At 39.7% G+C, this 22,154-nt stretch overlaps 1 protein-coding gene across 19 annotated transcripts in view; it reads right to left on the reverse strand.

The window, feature by feature from the left end:
- MSI2 (musashi RNA binding protein 2) overlaps positions 1-22,154 on the reverse strand; it is a 378,049-nt gene that overhangs the window by 40,062 nt on the left and 315,833 nt on the right. For 10 of the 19 annotated variants that reach the window (XM_084651252.1, XM_084651253.1, XM_084651255.1 and 7 more), the window contains exon 10: positions 21,827-21,901. In XM_084651252.1, the coding sequence (XP_084507378.1) occupies positions 21,827-21,901 (75 nt within the window). Of the gene's footprint in view, positions 1-14,370; positions 15,890-17,056; positions 17,105-21,826; positions 21,902-22,154 lie in introns of those variants that run through there. The other 9 variants (XM_084651249.1, XM_084651251.1, XM_084651240.1 and 6 more) reach the window with 2 other exon arrangements.

The raw sequence follows: 22,154 nt of genomic DNA on the forward strand, positions 1-22,154 counted from the left end.
AATTTCATGCTGCCTTATTACTCAGAAAAAGCTAACATGAATATTTGGAGTTCAATTTTTCACAGATAAATTTTTCTGCTTCCTGCATCACTAGTTTCACTTTAAATACTGAAACAGCCTCATGTGGGAGAACAAGGACACATCTGTTTTTAACTACGATGCCCTAAGGTCACAATTTTAGTGAGTGGCTGTCTACATGCAAGTGTTTTTTCCAACACACAAATAAGTCTGGAGAGAAATCAAGTGGGTGACACATAACCAAAGGATGGGATGCTGAATTTAAAGAGCCAGTGCAAAGCCCTGACATGAAGCATGGAATTTGCCTCATCCCACTTTGCAGAGAGCCATGGCTGTTTGAGAATGGGAACATTTCATCCATCATGTGTGTTTGGCTCCATTTTGCACCCTCACTGCCACAACTGCTCTTCTCATAGTTTGAGGAAGGAAAGACTTTGCCCCATTTCCCCACTGCTTCCCAACAAGGAGTGAATCAAGACTTCAGTTACAACCAAACCAAGAAAGGGGAGATATAATCAAGATCTGGCCGTTGATCATATGGCAACTTGGGTAAGAATTTAGCACTTCCAGCCACGATAAACGGGAAATAAAATATTCACCTATAATTCCAGCGCACCCCTCTTCTGTTCATGCAGTCTCAAACTGTTGGCGGCTGGCTGTGCTGACCAACCCTTAACATCCTCTACTGCACTTTTCCTGGAGGAGCTCCTATGAAGAGATTCTCAAAACTGGTGGGAAGAGCGGAATGAGACTGGTCGTAAAAGGGGCAGCGAGTGCATAGAACAGCAGGAACCTCACATTAAGGCTCAGAATAGGCAACCGATAAATTATTCTGCATTAGTTAAACACCAACCTTGTGTGGCTTGTTAAGCACAGAAGATTTCGGTTCGGAATTTCAACTGAAAATCCGCTACCTGCCTTTCCCCCCACCCCTGAAATCCCTTAAATTCCATGACAGATTTGAGGAGGAGGAGGATAGCAAAAGTTTCAGGATGTCTTTGTTGGAATGGGGGCGGGGGGAGGAAGGGAGAAATGGCGAGTGTTTGGGCAAAAGGCTGGAAGGGGAGAGCTACCCACCGATGCACATTCAACACAGCTGTGTCAACTAATACATCCAGTTAATTGCAGCTCCAGCAGCCCACTTCCTCCCAGATCCCAGAAGCAGCCTTGCTACTAATTGAAGGGCTACACTACAGAGAACGAAAGAGCAGAGCAGGCATTAGAGTGGGGGAGGGACCAAGAGGGCTCAATCAAAAAGAAAAATCTACTTGACATTTCAAGTAGAAATAGTGACTATTGCCCAGAGGAGGTGGCATGGAGAAAACACTGGGGCGAGAGTCAGGAGACATGGGGTCTATTTCCTGCCCCTGCCACTGACCAACACGTGACCATGGGCAAATCACTTCACCTCTCATGCCTCACTTTCCTCGTGTGTAAAATACTTACCCCTTGCTTTGTAACAAGCGTGGAAATCTACAGATGAAGTTCTATGAAAGCCTAGTACACATGCCCTCTACTCACATAATGGAATTTCACTGCTTCTTCCTCCAGCCTTGTGCAAACACCGTCATTGGGCTCCGTTCCCAATAGTCATGCTGTGCATACTGGCCACCTGAAAGAGCCTTACACCAGTGTTCAGTTCCATTGAACTGCAGTCAGCATCGACATGCTAACAGAATGGGAAGGGTGAACTAAGCAGACATTAAAGATAACTCCTCCTCCTCCCTTCCGCCCCTTTTCAAATGCCTTCCAAAGGCCCCAACCTGGGTAGTCACTAGCAGTCAGTGACTGGAATAACTACAAGTTGAGAAAATACTAGTAAGATGGAAAAATGCATCTCAGCTCCTTCAAAGAGAGCTTGCACTGACTTAGTTAATGCAAGAGACTGATTAAGCTTGGATGAGGTATGGGGGATTGCAAGAAAGCTATTTCAGAGCAGACCGTAGCAAGTAAACACCTGCGGACTCTGGCTGCAAAGCAGAAACAAAACCACAGAATAAAATAAGAAACCTGCATCCAGAGGTTCCATCAGAGAAATGAGATGATGGGGATGTTGCATATTATGTAAGAGGTGCTCAACCTTCTTCACCGTGTGCTGGGTTAAGAAAAAAACAACCACCCAACAACAACTTTCCCCCACATATCCCTGTCAAGCCATAAAGAAAGGTAGGGTGGTTAAAGCCCTGCCTGGACCAGCAGGCAGCAACTCCTGGCTGTAAACTGCAGATTACACCTACTTGTACCTGCACAGAAAGCTTCCTTCCAGGCTGGAGCTCAAATGAAATTCATCGCAGGGGAAGTGCCATGCCCAGCTTTCATTAGCAAAGAGTGATGCAGCAGGCATGCAGATTCTAAGAGAGATCTTTACTGAGCATGCATAAAAAGTCAGTGCTATGCATTGAAAGGCCCTGTGTTTAGGAGCAGCCTGATCCCTTCCCAGTGTGCATCCCTGAGCAACTAGGTTGTTCCACCTGAAACCTCACCCTCACATCATAATACAGCCTGCTTGTGTCAAATAGCCTGGCAGGCATAGTCCTGGATGGATCCCAGGCCTCTGAAAACAACAGGAGCTTGATACGCTCTGCACAAAGCGGGCAGGTCTGAGACTGAGGGAGGACGGGCAAAACAGAGCAGGAGCAAACTATTCTCAATGACCCGGTCAACATACCCAGCACTGAGACCAGCAGACTCATTAGTGAACCAAAACCTATTTAATTCATTGTTACATTACTTACAACCCAGTTAGTGCCACGCTAGACATCAGCGCCCTAGGTGAAGGCTTCTGAGTTTCTCCCTCTCTGACAACACCATTTTAAATCTGTCTAAACAGCCACCTCTCTGCCAGTTCTTTGGATACAAAACTAACACAGACACGGCACAGCAGGTTCATGGCCCCCCCTGCCCAACCCACAAAGGATGTGATTCTGTTACAGCTCCCTGTTTGAGAGCTTGCTCAGGACAATCTTCCTCTGTCCAGGGTAACCCACTGGTCAGAGTGCATTGTATCTCCTCCTTCCCCCTTTGTGGCTGATCTACAGATGATGCAAGTCTGTTAGAGCCCCCAGCTTCAGAGTTTTTCGGCTCTTTAGGCTAATGCTTTCAGCCCTGGAGATCCCTGGTTCAATGCCTGGTGTCAACCAAGCACATAGCATACACTGACCTGTGGGTTACACATCGTTCTTCCAAAGGCGCATGTTAGTAGATAATAGTGCTAAGACATCGGCACCTGTTAAAGGTCATGAGAGAGGCATGGTCCAGCGGTTAGATCATCAGACAGACTCAGGAATTCCATTCTCTGATACTGACTCAGTGTGTGGCCTTGGGCAAGCCACTTAACCTCTCTGTGCCTCAGTTTACCCATATGCAAAATGGAGATAAGGATCCTTGCCCACCTCAGAAATATGTCGAGAGACTTGATGAATTAGTGCCTGAAAAGTGCTCTCAGATCCTCAGCTGAAATGTGCTATAGAAGAAGTTCAAACAATTACTGTTACTGAGAGTATCTTCTGAACTATGAAACGGCTTGTGCAGAGCGACAGCATCAGCACAATGACAAACACAGGAGTGGAGTCTGAAAAAAATATAAGAAAAGCCTCTTGTATGTGTGACTGCTAGGGTCTGGAGGGCTGAGCTTGCTGGTGAGAATTTGACTTGCCTGGTTGGGGGACCCCTGAAGGCAGGGCTGTGGAAGCATCAGACTGTGGCACCCAGCATAATTCAGCAATAAACACAGTCAACTATGGCGACATCCTCCCACACCCCTTCCTGTTTCTTGTAGCGGAGGACGTATGGCTGCACCAATTGTGCGGGAAGGAGTAGGCTATAGAAGAGATCCTCCAGAGCTGCCTGAGTTGGCTAACCAACACGTTACACCAGAGACAAAGAACCACTCAGCACCCTCAGCATAAAGGAAGGAAGGATCGTCTTGTGCCCAGGGCTGGAACTCAGGAGGCCTGGGTTGAGTTCCTGGCTGTATCACAGACTTCCAGTGTGAACTTGGGCAAATCACAGTTTCTCTGTGCGTCAGTTTAGCCTGTCTGAAAAATGGGGATACCACCACCCCATTTCTCCTGGCTTTTGTCGGTCTCATCTATTCATAGATTCCAAGGCCAGAAGGGATCATTGTGATCATCTAGGCTTACTTCCTGTATAACCCAGGCCAGAGAACTCCCCCAAAATAATTACTGGAACAGATCTTTTAGAAAAACATCCAATCTTGATTTAAAAAGGATCAGTGATGGTGAATCCACCACAACCTTTGGTAAATTGTTCCAATGGTTAATTATCCTCACTGTAACATTTTACACCTTATTTCCAGTCTGAATTTCTCTAGCTTCAACTTCCAGCCACTAGATAGTATTCTACCTTTCTCTGCCAGATTGAAGAGCCCCATTTTCAAGTATTTATTCCCCAGACTATAACAGACTATAATCAAGTCACCCCTTAAGCTAAATAAATGGAGCTCCTTGAGTCTATCACTCTAAGGCAGTTAGAAAACTCTAAAGGTTTTCTAATCCTTTGATCTTTCTTGTGGCTCTTCTTTGAACCCTCTCCAATTTTTCAACATCCCTCTTGAACTGTGGGCACCAGAAGTGGACATGGCAGTTCCAGTACAGGAGTAAAATAACCCCTTTACTCCATTCCCCTGTGTACGCGTCCAAGGATCCCCTCAGCCATTTTGGCCACAGCTGACTCTTTCAGAGTCACTGCTTCCCAGGAGAGAGTCTCCCCCAGCACATTCTGTAAGCACGGCCTATGTTCTTTGCTCCTAGATGTGCACATATTTACATTGAGCCGTATTAAAATGCATATTGATTTTTGTTTGTGCTCAGTTTAGCGAGAAGTCCATATTGCTCTGTATCAGTGACCTGTCCTCCTCATTTACTAACCACTCCCCCAATTTTTGGGTCATCTGCAAACTTTATCAGTGATGATTTTATGTTTTCTTCCAAGTCATTGATAAAAATGTTAAATAACAGGACCAAAAACCAGTCCCTGAGGGACCTCACTAGAAACACATCCACTCGATGATGATTTCCCATTTACAATTACATTTTGAGAGCTATCAGTCTGTAATCCAGTTAATGTGTACCATGTTAATTGTTTACTATTCTAGTTTTTTAATCAAAATGTTGTGCAGTAGCAAGTCAAAGGCCTTACAGAAGTCTAAGTATGTTACCTCAAAACTATTATTTTTATCAACCAAACTCGTAATTTCATAAAAAAAGATATTAAATTTGACAATTAATTTTCCATTAGCCAGTGTTGATCATTAATTACATTACCCTCCTTTAATTCTTTATTGATCAAGTCCTGTACCAGCAGCTCCATCATCTTGCTCGGGACTGATGTCAAACTGACAGGCCTATAACGACTCGAATCATCCTATTTATCCTTTTAAAATACTGGCACAACATGAGTGTTCTTCCTGTCTTCTGTAACTTTCCTAGTGTTCCAAAGCTTATTGAAAATGAACATAACTGTACAGTGAGCTCCTCAGACAGCTCTTTTAAAACTCCTGAATGCAAGTTATCGGGACCTGCTGTTTTTAAAATGTCTAACTTTTGTAGCTGCTGTTTAATATTCTCATGAGATACGACTGGAATGGAAGTGTTATCACCATATGATGAGACTACATCATCCATTCCCCCCACCCCGCAGTACAGAACTTTAATATTCATTGAACACATCTGCCTTTTCTGCATTATTATTGATAATTCAACCATTTCCATCTAATAAGGGACCATGGTTAGGATTCTTTTTGTTCCTAATATATTAAAAAAACCTTCATATTGTCCTTAACTTTGTTGGCCATAGATTTCTCTTTATGTCTCTTTGTTCCACATTCAGCACAATGGGGTTGGGGCCTCTTGGCACTACTGTAATATAATAAATAGTACAGTCCAGGGGAGAGTAACATCGGCATGTGTGAAATGAGAAGAGGGAAACCCCATAAGGACTTCGCAGAGATGGGCTCAAGAAAGAGAGTGAGCAGCATAAACCAACTCATTACAAAGGAGACCTACTGCTGAGGCATGGTTCCATTGCTAGGGGATAAGAGATGCAGGAAAGAAGTAGTCAAAAAACGCTGGTGAATGAACCCTCTAAAGCAGTGGTTCTTAACCTTTACTGCAGCCTGCACCCTTTTTGGTTCTCAAAATATGGTCTCGCACCCCTTATAAAAAATCGTTGAAGTAGGTTAGTTCTTTAAACCTAGGTATATTTTTTGTTTGTATATTACAGTAATCGTTAAAAAATGTATCATGTTAATAAATACATAGGTTTGATGAAAGAAAGTAGTTGTACTTACATGCCTGTGCTTAATGTGTGTTTTTGATGATTTACCTTCTTAAAAAAATCTGGCTGTCTCGCACCCCCAGAAAGGGCATCTCGCACCCCCGGGGGGTGCGTGCACCCCAGGTTAAGAACCACTGCTCTAAAGAATAAAAGGATTACAATCCTATTGCTCTTAAATACCATAAGATACCATAGTACCTTTTTCTAAGGATGTGGTAGGCCTAACAGGACAGCATACTCTTCTCCATTCAGGGCTGCTGTTAGGGTTAGGTCCCCAAGGCAGCCACCTATGGTGCTGAATTTTCAAGGGCATCTCCACCAGGATAGTGCCTATCCATAGTTCGGAGTGAGAGCAGCAGCCATTAGATGCTCCCTATTGTCACACCTCCAGCCTGGCCATCCCTCAGCACTGATTTTGGTATTAGGGTCCTAGGGACTATGGCCCCAATGCAGCTCTAGCCTTACAGTATCCCTGGAAAAGCCAGCTTCTAGACAAAGGAAGGAACAGATGCTCTGACTAGGGCCTCAAACTCTCTAGCACAAACCCTGTCTCCCAGTTCCACAAATGTTCCTCTTTTCCTTGGTAAGAGAGCAGAGAAATAATTAGAAGATTCAGGTCTGGTTTTCAGAGGTGCAGAGCCCCTGCAGATTAAGCTAGAGTCATGGGTGTCAGCACAGCCAAAAACGAGGACCGGAATTTTTAACCAAGTAACTGAGGATTTGCTTTACTTTCACGAGTCACTCTTTTTAAAGGGGGTAACGTTAAAACATTAAAAAGCACATGGTATTGCCAACCCCAAACATTCAAAAATAATGAGTCAGGCCTCAAAAAATATCATGAGATTAGTTGTTTTTTTTGTTTTTTTTCCTCAAAGTGTGGGTTTTTTTTAAAATTTGTTTACTGTTTTCTGAGTGTTTGGTCTGCACTTGGGTCAGCTTTTCTTCACCACCACAGACTAGAAATTTCTTTTATTTAATATGAAAGATGAGACTCTCAAATAATTACTGGGGTTTCAGGAAAAACAACAAATATCACAAGACTTTTGATAAAATAATGAGAGTTGGCAACACTGAGGATACATTAAACATGCCCAGAGAATTAAGCCTAGCAAACAAATATGTATTTCGGACTCTAAATTCTTTGAGGCAGGGACTGTGATTTCCTGTATGCACAGCACCTAGCACAATGAGGATTGAGACCTCTAGGTGCTATTACAATTTAAATGTTAAATAATAACTTGTGGACAGGTAGGCAGCATTTATACATACATACACTGCACTGTGTGAACATTCATGAAGTCATGAATGTTTCCAAACAGGGATCTCCAGAAGGGACTGTAGATTTTTTTGGAGGGTGGTGGGGGGGGGGAAGCAGGAGGGAGAAGAGGAGACAGCACCAATTCTGAATGTATTCCCCTTCACCATTTAAAACACTTCATTTTATACCAAAAACTCTTTCTTGCTTCTTAGAATATGCTGTTTTAAATGTGAGTTAGATAGAAAAAAGTAGAGATCATGTTCGTTGATCTTAAAAAAAAAAAAGTGTGAAATCTAGAATTCAAAATTCGCTATAGGTTGAGTAGGAAAGAAGGTGGAGGGGGAGAACTGATATCCTCTTTTCAAACAATGTTAGCCGTAGCTTTGATCAGCACAGAAAAGCTTTAAAAGGCTCACAGCTGTCATTCTAAATGGATTCTCTCTTGCATTATTCTTTTCATTAGCCAGTTATCCTTTTTGTGGGACCTTTAGGTTTAATTTCGAAAGGTTCTGATTCAAAACCACGCAGCATCCCAGTATGAAACATTTTGGGGGTATTCTGTGCAACTGTCATGTTTAGTTGTGTGCATGTGCAGAGGAAGGCTATGCCAAATAGACAATATCCCCTACCCCCTATATTTACAACCCTAACTTTTCTACCGTCTTTCTCTCAATTCCCCCTTAAAAAAAACCTCACATCTAAGTTTAACAAAAACACCCAACATACAGTGTTTAGAGAGAAAGAAAAAATCCCAGAGAAATCAACATTTATATAAAGGCGATGAAAGATCTCGGTTCTACCAAAGCATTTACAACAAAATATTTTATGTTAATTAGTTTGCTTGAGTTTGAATGAAGATTCCACCCAAAGTTCTAAAAGTCTGTAAATGTCACACATATAATCATCTACATTATGTCTGAGCAAATTTTATAGTATCTTGAAGGTAAAACCAATATACTTTTTAAAGAAATGGGGCAGCCCAGTCTTTAAAATGCCAAATAGAGGTGAACAAACAAGAAGTTACAAGGCGGGCCTTCAGGGAAATGGAAAATTCTTTTCCTGAGCTTCTGATCAATCCTATTAACATCTTTAATGTCTACAAGTCTGCTCAGAGTTCTTTAGTGTGACTGCCACATTAAGTGTTTCCCTTTGTCTTAAAATGCAGCGTTATATCAAGCTTATTAAAATCTGTTTCACCAGGTCAGGAAATTAGTGAACTTCAGATAAAGCACATCATGCATATTGGGAACCTCATTAAACAGCCCATCATGTTGTTCAAGGCACAGTCCCCCACTATGTAAAGTGTATTATGGCATATGGCAAGATTTTGTAGGAGAATTCTCAACCTCAGACACCAGTAATGGAGTTCACACAGCATGTGTGTGTTTGCAGATGAGTGTTGTTATGAACAATATTTCTCTTCTGAAACTTGGACAAAAATGATAAAACCCAAATACAGTTAATTTAAAATTTGGCACTTCCGATTTATGTCCTGTAAAAGATCCATTTTTCAGCTGTTTACGGCTCTTGGGTGATGGCTTTTAAAATGGGAATGATGCACTTTTGTCCAGTAATTACTTTATGCATCAGTGAGACAAAGCTGCTTATTTGTCTGCAAATTATTGTTGTGTCTTCTCAAGTGTAATAACCCCTTGCAATTATTTCACCATACAGAACTGGCAAACTTCTTAAAGGCAAATGGTTTGTTCTAAGAAAAATTATTTTTTTTAAAGAAACCTAACGCTTGTAGCTATTTTATTTTCATTCTGTTTTTACAATGTTCATGGCCTAAAGCAGTTTAATGAACATCCCACAGATTTCTGTAATGTGGCCACCAACTGCCTTGTTAATCCATATGTGGTCCATAGATGCTACAGTTCCCAGCATGCAATGCTTTACCTTGATTTATAATGGGGAGACCCCTAATAGTAACTAGTGAAACAGACAGAATTATAGCCTTCAGCCGACGTAGGTGAAAGGGACTTTAAACTAAATCATGTTCTAAGAGGGACTAATTCCATTCAGTACTAAACTGATGTGTTTGATGGAAACATTTCTCATTTTAAACCTAGAGGCCAGGCATTATCATACATTTTTAATAAACACAATTGATCAATGAAACTATCATTGTAGGGGGAGGGATGTCACCGCATTCAGGCTTGCCATTATAGCATGCAAGTTCTGAATTCTGGCCACCCGTTGTTGACTGAACAAGGAAGGGGTTGAAGGGAATAGCATTAAAGCATATTTTTCAAGTGCAGCCAAGTGGCACCAATGCTTCAGACCTCATTTCAGTTGCTTCAAAAGGTACCGAAAAGACAAGCTTCTTTGTTTAAACATTTAGCTTATAAAAAAACATTCTCCAACTCTACGTATACGTGCTACAAAGGGGAAGATCTCCAGTATTAGCTCCAGTATACATCTCTTGAATTTAGCAAAGGCCTAACAAGAGCCAATGACTGGAAGCTGAAGTTAGACAAAAACCACATTGAAAATAAGATGCATTTTAACAGAGGACAATTAACCATTTGACCAGATTACCAAGAGATGGTAAAATCTCTGTCATCTGAAGGCCATAAATCGAGATCGATGCCTTTCTAAAAGATAACATCTAGTTCAGCCACACATTACTGGGTTCAACAGAGTTCACTTACATATTACAAAAGAATAATTCTCTTCACTGCAGGAATCGCAGGGTGAAATGGTGGGGCCTGTGCTATACAGGAGGTCAGGTTAGAGAGTCCTAGTGCTTGGTCTTTAAACCTGTACAGTGCCAGTGAGTGGTCTGCATATTATAGGTCCTGAAAAAGGTTTCCTGGGAGGTAACGTAAAATGTAACTGCCCGATTTGAAATCTTATTACTTGAACAGATTGAAAAATTTGTAATTTCAAAATTGTCCAATGCAAAGAAGGGGAAAAATTTTTGTGAACATTTTTGTAAAAAAAATTCTCATTTTTGACTGGCTCCGCTTATTACATGAGGTTACATTTTAAATCTGTATTTTAATATTTATATGAGTATTTGCATGCTATTCAGTCTATTACAACTAACTTTAGAGGGTAGGGTTTAGACATATCAGAATCAGCATAATTTGATTACATTGCTTTTTCTATAGGGTTATCCATGATTTCTGCTATACATGAGCGTTTTCTTTATGCCTCTTTGCTCCTGTGAATAATTATTTCCATTAAATTTTCCATTTGCTATAGCTGAGGCCTATTAGGAGCCAAAGTTACTATTTAAGAGCGCTCTCTGCTATTGCACTGAAGTTGTGAAACCCAGAGAGGCCAGTTCACATTCAAACAACACAGCTACAGTACGAAATAGATAGGCTAGTTTTTCCCCTCCACCTGGGACTGCTCATTTTCAGGGCAATGACCCTGTCTCTCTCTGATAGCAGTCTCAACATCTGGGTCATGGATCGGTGGAACAGTTAGAACCTAACCAGGAGATAGATTCCTTGAGGACAGACAACCACTGGGAGGTCTGACCTCATGGAATGTTTTAACAGCCCTCACAAACTCAATGATTTTGAGAGGTTCTTTACTGCTTTGGGACATTTTCTATCGAGTGGCTTTTAAGGCATCCATATATAAAACATTTGTAAATTTTGAAACTTTATTAAGACATGACATTTAGGGAAACCTTCACAAGCACTTATGTGGGAGGTTCGGAAAACCGCGTGGAAGTTATTATGCTGGCAAAGGGTCCTACCAGAAACTTCCAGGGGCTGGAAACTTTGGAAGTGCTCAGTGTTGGCCTAACTCTGTTGCCACTGAAATCAATGGGAGTTTTACCATTGACCCCAGTGGGAGCAAAGTTGGACCAACACCGATTGCTTCTGAAAATCCCATCCTCAATTTATTGGCCATGGTAATATTTTTTAGGTCAGACCATTCCTCTTGCCTGTACAAGTGAAAATTAGATTCTTCTGCACTAAAACATCCTAAGAATACAAAGGGCTTCTGCTGGGCGTCAGGGGATTGCACCTTTCTGAGTGACTGGCTCAGTTTCTGGTTCTTTATTAACCTGTTCTAAGAATTCTACTCAGTTCCTTAACCTGCACCCATCACCATGGTATCTAGTAGTGCATTAAGTGGAATGATAAACTGTTTCATGTGGTGCTTTCCATCTGTCTGTCTTCTCCACAGACTATTAGATGGATGTGTGTGCATGTGTATACAATATAATTTGCATTTATGAATGACAGGCCGAATGGGAAGTGCTTATTACCACAAGGCTATCTAGAAATATAATATTCAAAACAGATCCTAGTACGGATAAGGAAAGTACTACTTACAGTATTTACATTGGGGTTAAAACCTAGGTAAAAAATTTTCCTGCGACAAAAAAAACACCAAACTATCGGCCAAGAAAGCAGAACTTAATGGGGTATTTCATGGTTAGTGGTTTATGTGCACTGAAATATTAATTTTTTACTTTATTACCTACATTTTTAAGGGTTCCCTGCTCATGGGAAGCACATGTATCCTGCATGCATGCACTTCAGCGTCTCATCCCAGGTGAAAGACATGCAAACTTTCAAATTAATTTGTATGTGTATATGTGGGGGAAGAGTCCAGTCTGCCATTCGCTTTCATTGATGGAAATTAAAACTGAAAGGTTTGAAGAATGATAATTAAGCTTACTCTGGTAGATTTAATAAGTTCTTTGTAAATCATTTTACACCATGCAGACGCCACCAGCATTTTTTAGGTGAACAAAGGCATGCAGTGCTGGAAGGATTAGATCAGTGTTTAAGCAGTATGGGAAGGGCTAGAAGGAAGAGTGAGAAACAGCTCTAACTTTGTTTTGCATTTCTTACCATAACAAGTTTAAACAATTTACTAACGTGACTTGTGTTTACCCAGCCACAATACTTTGAACCACAGAATGCCAAGGACAGGTTTACTTTTATGAAAAAAAAAAAAATTAAGGTCATTAAAATATCACACTGTGACAAGCTTTGTTACTGCTTCCAACATGGCTCAACTACTGGGGACCTGACTAAAGCCCCCTCCATACAACACTGTCAGGGTAAGGGGGCCAAGTGTGAATATAATTTACTCCCACTTTAAAGCACTGTTACGCTGCCAGAGAAGTGTAGAGTGGCCTTAGTGTAAATGAGAATCTCGTCTTGGGTCTTTAAAATGCCATGTACATCTTTAGCAGAATGCATTTAGGACCAGATCAGTGGAACTACGCTGACTTGCACCAGCTGAGGTGTGTTAGGCTAGTTTACACCAGCGGATGATCTGGCCCTCAGAGTTGAACAACATTTACTCTCAGAAATTGTGAATGGTGCTCCCCTCCCCCTCTTTTACAAGGACATTATCTAGCTATAATATCTAGCTAAAACTAAATGTTTATCTTGTGCCATGCATTCAGACTACAAATATATTCCCTTCTCCTCAATCAAATGCTGGTCCCCACTGTAGATTTCTTGTGAGGAGCACACAACAGAGTGAGGGGTGAAGAGCTGTCGGGGGGGGGGGGGGAATAAATCTTGCAGGTTTTTGGCATTTTCTTTTTCACATCATAAGTTGGTAAATATTTTAACTATTTCTCGACCCTCCTTCTTCCTCTCTGAAATTCTCAAACAGAGCCTTAAATTATATTATTACAAAAATTACCCCCTTCCTGACACCCCCAACTCTCCTCCTCCCCACCCCCAAATCCACAATGTAGCCCTTTATATTACCTGTCAAGCATATGGGATAGTTACGGTTATATGAATATTGCTTTTCTACACCAGTTACTCACAGACTAAGTAGGCTTCTAGGTAACGTGGTTTTGAGTAGCTACCATGGAAGAAATTAAACTAAGGCTTTCAGATTTAAAATCATATTTTTAAAAATACTGTCAATAATGGAAAACCTAAAAGTTATCTTAGATTGTCAGCTATTTGGGGGCAGGGACTCCTCTTTTTGTTCTGTGGTAGTACAGCGCCTAGCGCAATGGGGACTTGGTCCATGATTGGGCCTCCTAGGCACTACTGCAATATAAATAATAAGTAAATACATTTTTCTTTTCTCTGAAAAGTTCATATAAATATTTGCTTCTCCCCTCCCCCCATATCTAAACACTTCACTGTGCTGAAAAAAATAATTAAAAACCCCAAGAAATAATTCCAACAGTCAAAACCCTGCAATGACAATCCACCATGACTATAATGGAGAAAAATATAATTCCGGTAAAGAAACACATTTCAATTACAAACGTCCAAGGAGGAGTCACAGGTATTGATCTGCAAAGGGCTCTGCACGGGGCAACTCTTGTGCTCCCACCTAGGGTAGTCTTTTTTTAAATGATGACAGGGCTGTTATTTATTTTCTTTTAATATTTAAATGTGTTTCACTCCAAAAACAGATCTCTCCTCATTAGTGCAAAAGAGTTCACAAACAGCGTATGGATCTGATCCTCACCCCACTGCTATCGATGGCACAAAGTCCATTGAAGTTAATGGTGCAGAATCAGACTTTATAAGAATAATGCTGCTTTAACATGTAGGTATTCTTCACCAACACTATAAATGTGTCTTTCTCTTTTTATCATCTCTGCTGTAAACATATCTAATATGCAATATTCACTCCGTGAGTTCTTCAAACAGTGGGTCACACACTTCAAGTGATGATCTTTTTATTCTTTTATTAAATTGTCATTGGTACTGGTTATTTGGTATGTCCAAACCAAAATATGAAACTGCAAGCTAAGAGAGCAGCAACACAGCTTGTCCATTGTAAACGATTTATTATTGTTTTTTTTTCTACCTCAGTTGCTTACAGGAAAAAAAAGTAATTAAAAAAAAAAGCACAGATGAACTATTTACAAAATGAGAAAATTGACAATAGCCGAAATGTTTGCAAATCATGCACACTAGGAAAAGTTCACAAAAGCAAAGCAATTCATAGCAAAACCAAAACAAAATAATAAAAAAGCCATACAGATTTTAAAAAAGCAGAAGAATAAAAAGGAAACTAACCAATTATTACATCAAGCATCTTTAATGAAAAGAACAGCATAGGTGTGTATGTAGAGCCTTGGACACGGACATTTTAAACAAGTGGATTAACAAACATTAAAATGCATTACAGTTCTACTGTAAGCATGCAATTTACTTCTCACAAACTTATAAAATTGTTAGAAGCACTTTTTTTTTAATAAAAAGGAGAATTTAAATGCAACGTGTGCTTTCAACCATACAGCTCAGAACTTAGTTCTGTTAGAAACAAAGCCAATAATGGGAAGACGTATAAAACACTTCATATATTTGTGCAGAGGTTAAAGGTTAAGAGGTGCACTACAGCTCATGCTGGCAGCTCAGTTCCTGCTGTTCTTGCTAGAACTTTAATTCTGCCAGTGGTTTACAAGTGAAGCCTGGAGGTAAAAGTGACGACAGCATCTGAACTTCGGAAAGCATAGCCTATTCCAAGACAGGGAACTGTCTAAGAGCTTTGAAGGTGGTTATTTCATTATTTTTTTCCTATGTGTGGAAGAATGGGATGATTTAGTGTTTGTTTTGGAGGTGGGGGGTGGGGTGTTTGGTAGCCTCTAATTACCCACAGCTTACTTTGATGAACACTTTCAGGGTGACATCACCATAGTCAAACTTTTCTGTTTTCAAAACAGAACTCTCAGTTATTAGAATTTCAACTACTGAAAGATCTGTAAAAACAAATAAGTAATAATCATGCAATTGCCAACTTCACAGATTAAATTTTCACAGATACATGATCATAATACTTTGAATAATTAGATTCAGTTGTCTGGCTTGCCCAATAATCTTAGCTATATGTTACCAGCCCTCCTGCATGATAATGATGACTTTTACTGATACTAAATATGCTGTATATCAAAAAGCATCAACATTTCAGTTCGGGGGCTTTTTATAGGACTTCATCATAATTTCCATTTCCCTAATAAATTATTTCTACAAAGTTTGTGAGAAGTCATGCCTTTATAACGTCAACTAACGCCCGCCTCCATTCTCTTTGTGAGTTACATTCCGTGTGGGCATTAAAAACTCATATAAAGCAGAGGAAACAAAAATAAGAAAAAGCAAACTCAAGCAGTGAGGATATGGAGCCTTTAAAAATAATAATAATAATAATAATAAAAAAAAATAAGTCCAGTCAATCAAACCAGCCAGTAAGAGCAGCATTTTTTCAGTGGACATTGATATTAAACATGGACCACCCAGGCTGTCTCTGTCTGTCTCTTTCTCTCATTAGCACTGTAGTAAACCCCGATTAATTTGTTATGCATCTTTAAGAACTAGTTGATAAAAATTATGTCTTGTGAAATCGGCAAATAGTCTGCAAAGTGAAATAAGAACAGAAATTAATAGATTAAACTGAAAAGATAAGTCCCAGAAATTAAAAAAAAAAAAAAATAAAAAAGTGAAACAGGATAGGGAGTGATTATAATAATAATAATTTTAAAATGACTATGTACTAAGCTATTAAAGCCTAGAGAAAAAAAACTTGATGAGAGAAGATAGAACAGTTGCCAAAGTGATTTACATTCCTGCTGCCTTTCAAGCTAAGGGCTGTCACCTACTTTGATCGAAGTATAATACAGGAGACAGAGGGGGCATCATTCAAACAGACAAATAGTGAGAGAGCAAAGAACCTTCTTTCCAAATGACCAAAACAAAAATGCAAACAGGTGGATCATGACATTTGTAGCATTGTTTCGCTTTGACAACAGTAAATATCACATTACAACACAATATTGACTGCTGGCATTTTAAAAAAAGAAAAGAAAAAGAAAATAGTTGGTGTAACCTGAAAAGGCAACTGGACTAAAGGGCGCTGATATTAAAATAGATGCAACCATAATACAGTTCTTTGAAATGGTAACTGTTAATAGCACAGTTTTGCAATACTTTTTTTTATAATACAAGGAACACTATAATTTCCTTGAAATTAGCTGACTTATTATAGCACAGACATCAGAAGAGCACTATATTAAGGTTCTGTGACACATCTGTACTCTAATAACCAGCGACGTCAGGACTGCTCCATAACAAACCATTTAAAGTAGCATTCTGACATATGAGATAATGAAGGATAAGTGTATGTACTCATATCAAGGCATTTAGCTACAACAAACTCATTCTTTCATTCAGCCTTGCCATGAGATCTGCTGGTAGAATGACCCAAGAGAAGATGCAGCCAAACTGAAATAGTGTGGGGATCGTCTTTTTTAGTAAAATCCCACAGAGAACACTGTTTTTACTTCAATACTATGGTGATAGATAGCAGCCTAAAACCCTAAGATATTGCAAACTGTAGTGTTTTGGGACAAGCCCTCAAGGAAAAGAAAAGAAAGAAAAAAATAGAGTATTTTGTAGAAATGACCCAAACAGTTCTTCTTTAATCACAATAATGCAACGTTTTGGGTGTGTAGGTCATTTTTATTTTTATTTTTTTAAAGGGTATACAAGCCCATATTTTGCTCTGCAAAGTTTGCATGCTCACCTGTTTCCATGCTCAGAACCCCACCTCCATGCACGCAAAGGGGCGCTTCTGCATGTGCAAAAACATGCATGAGAAAATATTATGAATGCAATTTAGGCACCTTGGAAAACTTGGCCTATGCTGTTGAATACTCTAGTATTTTTTTTTAATAAGTGTACTGATTTCTTATGTTTTATTAAAAGCTTCCTTTTCTCTGCTCATTTGTAACAGCCTGTACTGTTCAAAACCTTGATTGCTGCGAAAGCAGGAAAAAGGGTCATTTTCAAAAAATAAACCCTGAAAAAAATGGCTTCCAGTCTCAGGTTTGTAGAGAGGATGCGAAAGGAAAATGCAGAGAACAACAAAAGCAGCTTAGGTACATTAAGACAAATCAATAAAGTAGCATTAATTTAATCAACATTTATATGAAAGATGTGACAAAGATATGTTAGCATGCAATATTCTCTGAACTCTGCATATAAAACCCCTCTCTAAGTTCCGGTGATACAGATAACATATTGAACTTTGGTCCCCTACCTACAGCATTTCCTCACCAGAACATCCTTCCCCTCTCCCTTACCAGGGAACTGCAGTCTTATAGACAGAACAGCTGTGTGCACATCGTTCATTGCCCTCTCTGCGTGGTAGCAGCTAGTAGGATGCAGAATTGATACAAGTATTTGGCATTACTGAGGGCATGATACTGCACTCCTTGAGCACCTAAATCTCCCAACAATTCCAATGGGTGTCCTAGGTGCAAGGTATGGCCCCAAGTACTGGCTTGACACTGTGGCATTTAAAGTGGTAGCGTCTAGTGAAATTGTGAATCCGTTCTCCTGCGTCTTTCAGCACAACAACGCAGGAGCTCTCGTCCTTTCAATGCATCCTTGTACAACAGCTGGGATACAATCTCCATCCTTGCCCTCCCTTACACAGAGGCTAGCAAAGAGGCAGGAGATTTGGAACATGCTGTCCCCTTAAGTAGTACTGAAAATATTGTGCCTAACTCTGGGAACAGCCACTGGGAACTCACTACACCTTGGCACCACCTCCTAGCATAAGCTGTGCCATAAGGGCACCACTGCGCCTTTAAATTCTGTGCCTCCATCTGCCAACTTGTAAAAGGGGTCTGACACTCCAATATTCGATATTGCATATGGGCTAACATTCCAGAGAGTGCTGTGAAGATTAATATTTATAAGATGCTTTGAGATCCTTAAATGTGCTTCACAAGAGTCAAGTATTTGAAGAGTTCATTAAAAAATGGAGTAAGCGTTTTTAAAAAACAACAACGTATTTTAAAAAATTTGTTTGTGGGGAATAAATACATTTACACAGTTTCTTATGAAGTGCAAGTCTAAGCAATAGCTAGAGGCCCCTAAATAAAAACACATATAATGATAGTTAGAGTCAAACGATATCTTTACAATTAGTTGCTAGTCCTGTCAATTTTAATCATTTAGTTTATTAAAACCATTTTTCATTGTCTGTCCTTTCTTCATATAGCTCCATCTGATTCAAGAAGTCATGAGAACCTGAAAACCAAGTCCTGAGACAATGTGCAAACGCACTTTAAAAAAAAAATCTCATCACCTTATATTCAAATGCGATTAGCTCAAAACAGGTGTTGAAATGGATTGTATGCATTTTTGTGCCACATCTGGATGGCTTTAATATTATGAAGAGTACTTGTGAAAATGACACATATACCATACAGCTGAGCGGTCAAACCTATTTTGTGAAGAGGGCTGACAACATTTTTAATTATGGCCTGTTAGCCAGGGCTATTTCCCTCGATACAGCAGTTCTCCCAATGGTGTCAATGGGAGGTTTGTACAAAGAACAGCAGCAGAATATGACCCTTATAAATAGCAATTAAACTATTAGTAAAGTTCCAATTATGTTCACTGCATGACTCCGTTGGGTTAAAAGTGATGCAGGGCACCTTTAGAAAAATTGCTACTACAGCCCTTGTTTATTTGACCATTTGTGTGTGCTTTTACCAAATTTGCATGCACAACAGAAGTAACTGCATGTGCAAATCATGCCCACCATTGAACACTGATGTGGTTTGTAAACACGCACTTCAGCGCGATATCATTGTACTTCAGCATTAGCACTCCTTTGCCACAGGAGCAGTTGCCATCACACTGAACTATTTCAAATGAAGACAGCAATGCGCTGGGTCATGTTACATTTACAAGCACAAGAGGCAGAAATGGAATATTTGTTTTTTAATCCTACAGATCCACATTCATCAAGGGGGCTGGATATACAGTATTGTCAAATGGGCTGGGCGATTAACACCCCTGCTATACAATTTTTTAGTTACGTATGGCAGAGCAATAAGAGTACAGTTTGTGGCTTAAAGGAATACCTATAAAACAAGGTGCCAGAGAAGTTTCTGAAGGCTCTTCCGAGATGGCATTTTCCCCTTCATGCTGCATTCTTAAAAGATGCCCCACACTGTAATGACTCTTCCTCTGGCGAGGGGAAGTGAACACTATACCTGCAGTTAGCCAGAGGAGATCACTATACAGCAACAGCACCCTTTTCACCCAGCTGGATCAAAAATTAACAAGAGCCAAAGAGGGAGCTGAACTTTCTGCCTTTGAAGCTCTCCCAACCCCAGCTGGCCTGGGACATGAGAAATGAAGGCTGGTTCTCAATCTGGAATCTGATTCCTTCTGTGTTTCTTACCAGAAGAGCAAATGTATAGAAAAATGGTCAAAGGTGGTCAATTTTTAGACTTAATATCTTAGACAAAGGGGTTTTTTTTGGTTAGTTTTCTTAAACAGATATTCTTAAAAGCACTTACACACTTACAGAAACCAGAATCTCAATATTTGTAAAATGTCAAAATAATCAACAACAAAACCAACACTTCCCTTTATGGAAAACTTCTATAGAAACCACTATGGTTCCAAAGGAACTAGATAGCATTACATGGAAATTACTCTGTCTTATAGAATTTAATAAACAATTTTAATCCTTTCTATAAAATATTTAAACCTATCTGTAGAATTTAAATTGGTCTGACCCAGTATTGTTCTAGAGATTTTCTCCATAAGGGTCTTGTTTTCTTCTTTGCTTAAAAACCCTGTCCTTTACCTGTAGCATTTTCATTAAAGAGACAGTTAAACTTGGTTTCTTAATACTGCGTGCAGTTCTGGTTGCCCCATCTCAAAAAAGATATATTAGAATTGGAAGAAGGACAGAGAAGGGCAACAAAAATGATTAGGGGTATGGAACATACGATGAAAGATTAAAAAGACTGGGACCGGTCGGTTTAGAAAAGAGACGATTATGGGGGGATATGATATAGGTCTATATAATCATGAATGGCATGGGGAAAATGAACAAAGAAGTGTTATTTACCCCTTCACATAACACAAGAACCAGGGGTCACCCAATGAAATTAATAGGCAGCACATTTAAAACAAACAAAAGGAAGTACTTCCTCATGCAACACATAGTCAACCTGTGGAACTCGTTGCCAGGGGATGTTGTGAAGGCCAAAAATATAACTGGGTTCAAAAAAAGAACTAGATAAGTTCATGGAGGATAGTTCCACCAATGGCTATTTGCCAAAATGGTGGGGGACGCAAGCCTATGCCAAGGTGTACCTAAGCCTCTGACTGCCAGAAGCTGGGACTGGACAACAGGAGATGGATCACTCAATAAATTACCCTGTTCTGTTCATTCCCTCTGAAGCATCTAGCTTGGAAGACAGGATACTGGGCTAGATGGACCATTGGTCTGACCCAGTATTGCCGTTCTTATGTTCTTAACCTGAGCAAAGTTGTGCTTCTAACATTCTCTTTCTAAGCAATTAAATAAACAGTGCAAGGTGGTGGAACTGATCATGTGTGACCCAAATGACATGGCACGCTAATGAATTTAATGTATAACACAACATAGATTTCCTTTCCATGGTGTCCTGGAAGGCCTTAGCTATTAGTTAGCAGTATTAGTATTAGTCATGACTCTGCTTCTAAAATCTCCCTTAGAATTCTTAAGGTGAAATAAAAAAAAAATCATCTGTCATTTCCAATTTAAGTTCTAAGATGGCATAAAGCAAAATATAGGGAGAACTAGTTTCAGTGACTGCCTTTTCAAAGTCCCCAGATGAAATCCACGCTGTGTTACGTTAAAAGCCAGCCTACCACTTTAGAATCTTAGGAGATCAAAAATTATGAGTGGCAGTATTAAACTTCCAGTGAATAGAAATCACTAAATGCAGCAAATCTTTGACAGCCACACAAAAGGGAAGGGGTGGGGGTGGGGGTGGGGGTGGAGGGAACTAAACAAATGTGAAGAAAGAATTAGACTGAGCACCATTAGACACCCGACTCTATGAAGGTCACCAGAGACATCTATATAAAATACACTCACGTTGGACTTTTTACTCCAGAACTGCATCCCTAACAAATATAAGCTTACTGTAGAATATGTACATAGAAAAAGGAAAAAAAATTAACCCCAGCAAAGGGATGGCAATAGCTCTTAAATTATCATTCTGGTTAATTTTTTTAAAATTAAAAACTTTGTTTTCAAATAACCAGTACCAATTAACACATTATATTAACAACAATCTTGGCAATATCCTTATGTATATATTATTTGAAGATACATACATATATATATATATATATATATATATATATATATGTATCTTCAAAATGGTCACAATTTATCATCGCATGAAATGCTTCCCTGCAGATTTTCCTGCCTCAGCTTGCAGCTATGGATTTAAATAAATCAATCAATCTCCAAATGAAATGTACATACCTGGGAACTGATAGCTGTAACTTGGGGCAAATCCAGGATATCCTCTGCCATATGTTGCAACAAAATTCGGGTAACCTTGAATGCAGAAATATGAATAAAAGAAAATGGCAGATTAGTAAGGTTTTACTCTTTGCTCCTACATCTAATGTAACATTAACACACTGGATGGGCGAAAAGGAAATTTGACTTTTACACAAGGTATGAAAGAACACAGTTTACTCTTCTCATGCAGAACTGCAGGAAGGTTTTTCATCTTGAAGGAAAATAAAACATCTGCAGACACATGCTACTCTTCCTGATCACTTTCTCCTTTTGCTATGCATATGAG

This window comes from Lepidochelys olivacea, assembly GCF_965140295.1.
Source record: "Lepidochelys olivacea isolate rLepOli2 genome assembly, chromosome: 17".
In the NCBI taxonomy this organism is placed as follows: domain Eukaryota; kingdom Metazoa; phylum Chordata; order Testudines; family Cheloniidae; genus Lepidochelys; species Lepidochelys olivacea.